The sequence below is a fragment of the Somniosus microcephalus genome, chromosome 18, assembly GCF_052327205.1.
Source record: "Somniosus microcephalus isolate GS21.2 chromosome 18, FLI_Smic_1.0, whole genome shotgun sequence".
Taxonomy (NCBI): Eukaryota; Metazoa; Chordata; class Chondrichthyes; order Squaliformes; family Somniosidae; genus Somniosus; species Somniosus microcephalus.
The window spans coordinates 20,781,306-20,791,532 of NC_141004.1; the positions used below are offsets into that span (position 1 = coordinate 20,781,306).

Below are 10,227 nucleotides of genomic sequence, written 5' to 3' on the forward strand. Positions count from 1 at the left end.
AAAACTAGACTCCATCACCCCTGTCCAAATATCTGAGAACATCATTCAACAGTCACTTCTCATGTGATCTGCAAATGCCTGCCTGTCTTTTGTAACTATTTCAATGAGTTAACCACAGCATAAATCAAAGCAAATATGAAATGAATTGAGGCCCCCTGCCCACACAGACATAAAAGGAACAAGAGGCAGGAAAGCTAGGAGTATGCGGTTGATGATTATATTTTATTGAACAATTGTAGAAACTGTTGTAATAAGGAGATTCCAAAGGATAGAAAAAGCTGCTGTGTGATGTTAGGATCACATTTACATCAAATCAGGTTTCACTGCAGAGCTCGTCCACCTTCAGCAGAAATGTGTACGGCTCTGGAGTGAATCACTGCACCAATAATATATCACAGCTGAATGTCAGAACCAAGAAAGAACTGAGTGAAAGTGCTACACAATCAGAGGAGATATAATTAGACTATATCAATATTCTCATTTCCAATGCCGAACCAATGTTCTAAGACTATTCCTTTAAAAGCCCACCCTGACAAGGCATTGATTGAATTTTTATTTCAGTTTTCATTGTCTTTCAGTTGTAACTTAGTGCAAAGCATTGCTGAGCACAAAGCCACAGCTAAGCAGTCAATGGCGTATCTCTGTTTATAGTCATCCAAGATACCATGCCTTGATCTCTTACACTCTGCAACCAGGTGACAATTGCTGCACTGGGGAATCATGTGATGGCTTAATTCAACCTGAAAATGCGAATCAGGGTGTGCTTTCAATGAGAACATGGCTGAATAAATTAGACAGCCCGAGCCAAGCCCACGTGGTTGTTCCCTCTGTCGAAAATAGTGTAATATTCTCCAATGAACACATCTCCCAGAATCCAGAGGTCTCCACCAGTGACGCCAAACCCACTGGTGCAGCTTACTTGGTCGTAGTCGTTGTACTGTAAGAGAAAGGAAAACAATTAACACTGGGTCACATGTCTATCTCCTTTAGTGATCTCTACAGCAGGTTTGATTAATTCCTGAAAAATTATTCCATTACACCTTTTGAAATGTTAAGCTTATTCTAGCAGCCTATTGCTGTCCACTAACATACCTTCAATGTGTACGCTCGGGCAGGAAGAGGAAAGTCAACTCCATTGATTGTGAAGACCACATCGGGCATGCTGTTCATAGCGTTACAGTTTATGGATTCCTGCAAGAAAATAGTAACAGTATTCAGTGATTGTGTCAGTGTAGGGATTTACCACAGGTCATTTATAGCGCAATGGCGTGACTAGGTAATCACTACTGAGATTAAGATGAGGTGAAATTGGAATAAACAAACAGGCTAAAGGAAAATGGTTCTAGGTGTTCCCAGGATATATTTAAGATCAATTTAGCAACGTCATGCTGAAACATTTCGAAATATTAGTGCTCATCTAAACGTTAAAACAACAATAGGATTGGGGGTTGTGCATTTCTTCTTCTGACGCTGTGGCCTATTTCAGCACTACTTTCTGTCCTTGAATGAGTAGATTCAAAAATGTAAAGATTCTTTACCTTGAACTTGCTACAAATGGTGATGCATTTCCAAATATTTCTGGGGCAGTACATCCATGCTACAGTGATTGTTGCCTCATTTCTATGGAATTTAATTTAACACCCCCCAAGAGGCTGAGGGAACTTGTTACAGTGCCAATTATATATGAGAAATTGCAATATTATTACAACTATATCTATTTCTACTTTGTAATAACTTCAATGATCTGCTACAGGCTGCAGTGTGAAACAATTGTTGATGCAGACTCAGACACTCCCACTCCACAGTAGATATTGTAACATGCCATCTTTACCATGCCATAGTAAGTTGGAGTTGCTCCAATGCCCTGCTGAATGTTCTTGATGGGTGTGCTGGGGCCAACAAGAAGAGAAGTGCCAGTATCGACAATGGCAGGACAACCTTCACTGCAGGCCACAACCTGACCATTGATTGTCACCCTAAGGGAGAAAAATGCATCAAGAGTTAGTCAAAGATCTAAAACTGCCAGACATTTTTTTACAAATTTTTTACGCAGCGAGTGGTTAGGATCTGGAATGCACTTCCTGCAAGGGTGGTAGAGGCAGACTCAATCGTGGCTTCCAAAAGGGAATTGGATAAGTACCTGAAGGAAAACATTTGCAGGGCTACGGGGAAAGGGCGGGGGAGGGTGGTTGGAGGGTGGTTGGAATGTGGAACTCAATGCCTGAAAGGGTGGTAGAGGCAGGAACCCTCACAACATTCAAGAAGCATTTGGATGAACACTTGAAATGCCATTGCATACAAGGCTATGGACCAAATGCTGGAAAATGGGATTAGACTGGACAGGGATGGATGGGCGGCGCAGACACGATGGGCCGAAGGGCCTCTTTCTGTGCTGTAAAACTCTATGACTCTATGACTCTATGAGTGGGACTAGCTGAAGTGCTCTTGCAGAGAGCCAGCACGGGCTCGACGGGCCGAACAACCTCCTTCTGTGCTGTAACCATTCTATGATTCTATGACTTATTAGACTAATTGAATAAGTAATACCAAGCTGGGTTTCCTAATCAGCGGAGACATTCGTTATATTTTCAGTAAGTTCTGACATAACTGAGATGTTAAACACAGTCTCAGTATTTTAATCCTGTACTTTTAGTTCATATCTTTCGCCATAGTTTGGTAAAGCCACCTTCTGGGGCTTCAGTAGAGAAGCCGACAGTATTGCGTTCCACATTCCACTGGCACTAATAGCTGTTGGTCCAAGGATGTCAAGAACAGGTGCCCCAAGTCCCAGTTCCTGACATTGCGATGAGAAACCTCATTCATGGGCACAGCTATGAACCAACCAAAAGTGGTTTGTAATGACTCCAATAGTTCCACCAATTGATGGCACATTTGGATACCTTTGTATATAAAATTGCCGGGCAACTTCAGGCCCATATGTCAGGCCCCGTTGTCCCTGCCAAACCAATAAGGTAACAAAAATGCCAATACAGTATAAGGTTATGGTTGCCCCCAGACAGCCACTTGCCTTCATTGTGTGAATGGGGCTTAAATGTAATTAAAATGGGCTTTGGCCTTTGACTACCAACAGAATTTTCATGTGGTCACTATTAACTAAAAGTACTTGAAGTAAAATATGTCTACTTATGTTCATATGATTGGAGTTAAACATTGATTGCAGGACTGAAAGACAGCAAATGAGATTTTTACTGTAACCAGCCTGCCACAAATGTTTACTCCTGAGAATGATAAATAATTATGTCATCAGCACATTGTCTCGATAAAAGTTGATCTTATTCCAAGATTGATTTGTCGAATGTCACTTTCAGAACTATTGCACTTGTAGATGTGTAATCACTCACTTGTCAATGACGATTTGCCAGTAGGCGTCACGAGTGACGGGTACCCAGTTAATTTGACCTGTGTAGTGGCTTGAATCAATTCCACCAAATACAACTTCACTTCCGGACTGGCCATCCTGTCTGTAAAACAAAGGTGAATAAAAAAAGCTCAGAGACAAAGAAACAATTTCATTAACATTGTAATATTTCTGGATTAGAGGTCTAGCACCTGGTGGTGTCGCTGCCTATTTAATATTGTATCTAAAACATCATTTTTCCAAACAGTTACTAAAAGTCATTGATTGCAATATGTCAGTATCCTTGCTATAAGTACTCCAGGAAGCTCATACCATCCAATAGGACCCTATCAAGCAATTATGCCTTTTAACTGAATTTTACAGGATTTAATCTGGGTTCTGCTTCATTCAGGAAAAGAAGATGCAGCAACAAATGCATAAGAAATGTTTACCTTGACAGGTACACAGAAAAGAGGGGCTCCTGAACCAGCTTCTGAGACATCATGTTATCAAACACAGTTGTGGCACCTGATGCTGCAAGAGATGGATAGCCCAAGCCCAGAATTCCATCGAATTTACAGTAGCTAAAGAAACTACCAGGTTCGGTCTCGCTCAAACCAAATTCTTGTTTGCTGATATCTATGTTTGAAACCTGGAAAAACAAGTGACAAATCATGGGGACTTAAGCAGAACGTTATCCTGTGAATTATATCCACTGGATAGTTAACGACTGATTTGGTTCCCTCTGCAAAAACGTTTATGTGTTAGTGGAGATTTGCTTATTTCTTTTGCAACCATGTTGACTGCCCCTCTGATATGTGACTGTGGGCAAACCGTTTAGATTACAGACGTTTAGACTCGAGGTACAAATATTCTGATGTGATGGTAGCTTCTTCATAAATTGATCGCACTTAGCGAGTAGGTTTTTCACAACCAACTGCCACTGATAGTCCATCTCGTCATCAGTTTCATGCCCCTTTGTTACAAAGTGCAAGCATTTTAGAAGTGACCCCATGATTTCAGTTCTTTGGTACTTACCAGAGATGTTAGTTGTAATTAGTGTTGGGAGGTAAGTGTTGAAGTTAACAGTTTTGCTTTTCCGAGTTAACTTCACAATTTCTAGTCTATATCATGTCAATATAAAATTGGCTCTGCTGATAAACCAGGAGAACTTAATGCTTTCTTAGTGTTCGTGTTTTAAGGAGATTCTACAGGTCATTACTTGTTAAATGTTGTTGTAATATGTTTCTTTTTCTCTCTGTATCTAAAACCAGAAATGAAAGAAAGAGAAAGAATTTGCATTTATATAGCACCTCAGGATGTCCCAACGCGCTTCATAGCCAATCGAGTACAGCAGTGAGAGAGATGACCAATTAAACTGTTTTTTAGCAATGGCAGTTGAGGGATCAGTGTTGGCCAGGAATCTGGGAGAACTCTCCTGCTCTTTTTTGACTAGTATCTTGGGATCATTTACATCCACCTGAGTGGGCACTTCCAACAGTACAGCCCTCTCAGTCTGGATTATGTGCCCAAATGGACTTGAACAAGCAACCTTCTGACTCTGAGTGCTACCACTGAACTAAGGCTGACATCTAAATGATGTCATATCCCACCTACAACACAAATCGGCGTAAAGGTCTGAGTTGAACTGAATGGTTGGAGAAAGGGAGTACTTTCATCAAATTTGTATTGTTCCAATGAAAATGATTTCTGTCAATAAATTTCAAAAGTCTGACTTAAAATTAGTTTTATTTCAAATCATCGACTTGCTGCTCAAGCCACCCTCTGCTCTGCTACATCATCATTACACATCCACTCAATTGTCTGGCTTCTGAACTGATAGAACTCATTACGTTTGATACCAAGGTCTTTCTATCTTTGAACCTATAGCTTTTGGTAAGCAATTATCACTGCTTTGGGCTTTGATTTACTTGATGAAGGTTGCAGTCTACTTACTCTGACAGTGTCATATCCCAGTATTCCAGTCATGCTGCCTGTGCCATACTGGATCGACAGGGGCTGGTGATTTGAAGTAAATGTTGAGGATTTTCTTGGGTTGAATCTGTGATGCTTCACTGCAAAGAAACATCCATTTCATCAAATTAATAAAAAGATTTCAGCACTTCGTCCAGTGCTGGATCAAACATTGTGCCAAAAAATAATCTAGTTCTTCACATTTAAGGAAAGGTTTACTTTTGTTACCAAGCATCCCACCCAATTTTCTTCAGCCTCATGTGTGTAGTTACTGGTTGCCTTTTCTTTGGAGGGAGATCCTGGGAGCATGAGGAGGGTCAGGAACTTTCACGCTTGAATAATGTTTCAGTGAGGCTAGTGTGTGTATGTAGTTGCGGGGGGCTCTGTGTGGAGGTGTGTATATGGGTGTCAGGTTATGGTTTGTGTGTGAGTATGCACGTGTGCGAAGGAAGATGCTACTTGCCAAACTAGGGGAGGTCCGCTGTCCTCTTGTTTGCCTACTCAGTAAATGTAAGCTTAAACCTAGTAAACTCCAACTAGACACTGTATTTTGGAGAATCTGTCTTCATTGTAGATGTTTGATTTTGCTCAGTTTACTTATGAAGCTTAATTATCACTAAGGATTAGCAACATCCTTCTAACTTCTTTCTGGTTTTCAATCTGCTTTGATGTTTCAAAGTTTGCACTGCCCATTATCTTTGTCTGTAACAATGCTGCCCAGGAGTAAAGTCTGTTCCTGTCTCGATACGCAACTGCACAGCGCTCTTTCCTGCCAGTTAGACATTTATATTAGAGAATGGACAGGGTAGAATCCCTGCTCTTTAGATATTTAAATTGGAGTCATATAGATTTAAAAGGATTGTTCAACATTATACTTAGGTTTGACACTAAACTGTACGTACACTTCATATGACGTCAATCAAAGTGATGTGAGGCTACCACCTTCAGGGTATTTCACTCCCGAGTTAGACTGGGCCCTAACTACAGATTTAGACTGCAAGGTTAGCATTGGTGCGAAGTGGAAATTGTTTTATGCCAATGCTACATCTGCAGTGTATATCCACCCTAGGATTCGCCCATCTCCAGAGGGAGAGAAATAACCACAGCTAAAACCTCCAAGAAATCAAAGCTCTGTTTAACTTTCTCTCCAAGCCCAGAGGTAACCAAGTGAGATGGCAGGGTATCGCCCGACCCTACTCAGCACACCGCCAGCTGTGACTGTTCCAGAAATGTTATTCTCTTCCAATCCTAGTTGCAGAGCTGGCCCTAACAATAAGAAACGTTAAGAGCGGAAGCGTGTTTAACAGCAGGGTAATATTAACTCACTGCATGGTGTTCCAGAACAGTAAATTGATGGAACCCAAAGGTTGGATGAGCCAGTGTCAAAGATGACGGTGAAGCTCTGTGGTGGACTCCCAATGCTGATTGCTCCAAAGTATGACAACTGTCAGCAAAAACAAAAAGACCACAATGTATCAAATGGAAATATACCAGTGCAACATGTGTTATTAGATTAATATCCCTCTATACCCTCAGAAAAAGTAAAACTCCCGATCACTCCTTTTGAAATCACATGGTACAGAAGCAGAAGTCTGCATTCCATTTAAATACAAGAGAAAGAATGAGTGAGAATAAGAGATCACTCTGTTTCTATGTATTATATTGAATAATGTATGTCATGTTTGGGCTGATGTGGAGCATTTTGACCATTAGCTCTTTTGATTTCAGGTGTCATCGCGACAATACTGCCAGCATTGCCAAAAGCCCACCCAGCAGCACAAGCCATACTAGTTAAGGGTATCCAGAAATAATGACCTAGTAACCATCAGCAATGTTTCGGCCAGGGGTTGCTAGTCGGTGGGTCTACCAGAAATCACCAGTAACTTCTCACGTTGAACCAGAAGTCCCACCTCCAGATCAAAAGGATTCAATGCTGTGATCACCAGTCCTTTCACAGCTGTCAACAGCATAAGCTAGCACAGCTGAATCCTATCCATTAGCCCTTGCTGTCTATGTTATAGTAGGTATAAGATCTACAGCATATGGTCTACCAGCACAGACGATCTGCGACTGAACTATTACCTTTGAATAAAAACTAGCTCTGAGAAGAAAATAAATTATAGGCAAAAGCTAAAATAAATGCATAATAAGATATACATTTGTTTGTATTTTTCTCTTTTGTTTACAGACCTCACAGATTACTTACATCCAGGTAGTTAATCATTGGTTCTGCTGATTCCAGGGAATGGGTCTGGTACGGTCCTTCAAATTTTGAACAGGGATCATATGGATGCTTCTTCAGGAAGTCCTCCAGCAACCCCTTCTCATGAAGAACTTCACGGGCAGATTTACCCTTAAACAAGGGCACTCTGTAAAGAAAAGAAGTTAGAAATTTCATCAACTTTTACTGTTCCTTGGTGACAAATTATACTTTCCATGTCTGATCCTTAGGTAATGATTTCCTACCTGGTAATACATTCAGAGAGCTGAATGCAAGCGAGCGTGATGAGTAGCCACTTCATCTTGTCAGTTGAATTGGTTCAGACACTCATTGGAACCTAAAGTTTGGCGTCTGCGCAGCAACATTTATACTCGCTGAGTTCAAACCATTCCATTGTCACGAGGACTCAGATAAGATCATTCAATATGAGAAGTAAATATTAACATACTCATGATTAGTTTACCTCAAACACAATCACTTTTATTAAGGACACTATTCAACTTAAGTGGTAATTAATTTGGATTATAATAAACATGTTAAGTGTTGCAGTATTAAAGTTTAGCCTTATGACTGATAACACAATTATAAATATATTTGGAAATCAGGCTAAAAACAGTCTTATCAAAACCACAAAATAGAATTGTCACATGTGCATCAGAAGATAACATAACAGTTTCACTGCTGAATATAACATTTAAGAGATAGAAATTTATCCGATGCTGTATTCCCAGGAGTGTGCTACCTGATTATACTTTAATTGAGGGGCTTCAATTGACAACATCAGCTGCAAGAGGAATGATCTGCTCCCCTTCTTCCCATCCCCCTCTTTCTCTCTCCTTGTCCTCACTCTGCCTCTCCAAAAGGCACCTCTTTTTTATTTTTCTATTGACCCATTGAGCAGAGGGAAGGAAGGGCCCCCCTTCCAATTAATACCATCAAGGGGAGAGGCGGGCCAGTTAATTTACACTCCCTCTGCTCTGGGAAAGACTTAACGACCAAGGCCATTAAACATCTTGGGGCCTGTGACTTTTGGGGTGGGTGTGGCTCTTCCTGAAAACCACCCCACGATGGCGAGCACTTCTTCGGCGGCGACGGGGCCGGCGATGACATATGCGGCGGCGGCGGCCAAAGCCTCGGCCGCTCCCGCTGCTGCTGCTGCCCCGTCGCCGTTCCGATTGATGACCGTCAAGCTCGGGGTGAAGAGCTACACCCACCCCGACATGACTATTGAGGCGTGCGTCAAGGCTATGGCCGGGGTTGTCGGCCCCCCGGCCATAGTCGCCGCCTCAAAAATGTATGGGAAGGCTGTCTTCTTCCTGGAGTCCGAGCGGGCGGTGGCCCTGGCCATCGCTCAGGGGCTCACCGTGGGCGGGACTTTCCTGCCGGTGGACCCGCTGGAGGCCACCGCGCAGAGGGTCGTTCTGTCGAACGTCCCGCCCTATATCACCGGTGAGCTCCTCCTCCCCCACCTACGTCAACTCGGGGAGGTGAGGTCGGGCATTTCCCCGATCCCGCTCGGGCTCCGGGAAGGCAGCCTTCGCCATGTCTTCTCCTTCCGGCGCCAAGCCTTTGTTCAGCTGGCGCGGGAGGGGGAGACGAACGGGGCTTTCACGGTCCTCCACGGGGGGACCCCGTACCGCGTCTTTTGGACCACGGACGGCGTGCGGTGCCACGCCTGTAGGGAGGTGGGGCACGTGCGGAAAAACTGCCCCGCCTCCAAGGCCGCCAAGTCATCCGGCGCGGCCAAGGCTGGCGCCGCCGCCGCTCCTCCCTCCGGGTCTAGCCGCGCTCCCTCCCGAACAAAAGCTAACGGGGCGCGGTCGTCGTCGGAGGCCATCGTCGTCCAGGCCTCCGGCGGGGGGGAGGAGGGATGTCCGGTCGGAAAAAAGGCGCTGGGGAAGAACAAACACCATAGGGTGGGTCCCCCCGAGGAGGGCGTACCCTTTGATATGGACCCCCTGACGCCCGAGAGCATCGCGGCGCTAATAGTGGAGTGCGGAGCGGGGGGGGACCCCGTGCCTGAGCCCGTGGCCGTGACCGCCGAGGCGGGACCGCCGGAACCTGCGGCCGGGCTTGGGTCCGGGGGACCCAAAGAACTCGCTCCTCTGGAGGGAGCAGGGGAGGCCCCTGAAGACATGGAGGCCTCCCTTTACCCCTCCGCGCTCAAGCGAAGGCGCGACTCCCGGGACGAGGGGGGGGACAGGGAGGTGGAAGGCCCCTCCGGTCAGGGGGAGTCGTCGCCCGCCGCGGACACTGCGCCCCACCCCACCGCTAACACTACTACGGGCGAACGGCAGGGGTCGCCTGTCCCTGGGGAAGCTGAGGCAGAAGCGTCTGCCCGGCTCGTGCCTCCCGGGGATGGGGACGAGACCCTGCCCGTGGGGGGGGGTCGCGGGACGACCCACGGCGGGGACGGATCCTTTGTCGGTGGCGTTACCCCTCGACGGGTCGGGTGGCCAGGGGACCGGGCCGGGCGAGTCCTCTGATGATGAGCTCGCCCAGAGCGGCCCGGACCTTTCCCAGGTGCTGCTTGACTTCGTCGAGGTTTGTGGAAAATTTACCCCATCTGCTGGGTCGGAGGCCGGTGGCGTGGCGGAGGGGGACCCTCCGTCTGTGTCTCCGGCGCCGGGCGACTTGGAGATGATCGGGTACGCGTGTTCTCCCGTCTCTCCGG

The 10,227-nt window shown here is 45.3% G+C and overlaps 1 protein-coding gene across 1 annotated transcript; it reads right to left on the reverse strand.

Annotated features, from left to right (window-relative positions):
* Nucleotides 1-133: 133 nt before the first annotated feature.
* Nucleotides 134-7,950, reverse strand: LOC147105092 (pepsin A-like). The gene is made up of 9 exons (XM_086011168.1): nucleotides 7,799-7,950; nucleotides 7,539-7,701; nucleotides 6,659-6,776; nucleotides 5,315-5,433; nucleotides 3,811-4,010; nucleotides 3,363-3,482; nucleotides 1,832-1,976; nucleotides 1,093-1,191; nucleotides 134-937 (listed from the first exon to the last, which is right to left on the reverse strand). The coding sequence occupies exons 1-9, from the start codon at nucleotides 7,852-7,854 to the stop codon at nucleotides 791-793; spliced, it is 1,167 nt and encodes a 388-aa protein (XP_085867294.1). The 5' UTR covers nucleotides 7,855-7,950; the 3' UTR covers nucleotides 134-790.
* Between the last annotated feature and the right edge of the window lie 2,277 nt (nucleotides 7,951-10,227).

Coding starts and splice junctions, on each gene's coding strand:
- LOC147105092 (XM_086011168.1), bottom strand. CDS start 7,854: ATGAAGTGGCTACTCATCACGCTCGCTTGCATTCAGCTCTCTGAATGT. Junction 6,777..7,538: donor CAATGATTAACTACCTGGAT/GTAAGTAATCTG, acceptor TTTTGCTGACAG/TTGTCATACTTTGGAGCAAT. Junction 5,434..6,658: donor CTGTTCTGGAACACCATGCA/GTGAGTTAATAT, acceptor GTTTCTTTGCAG/TGAAGCATCACAGATTCAAC.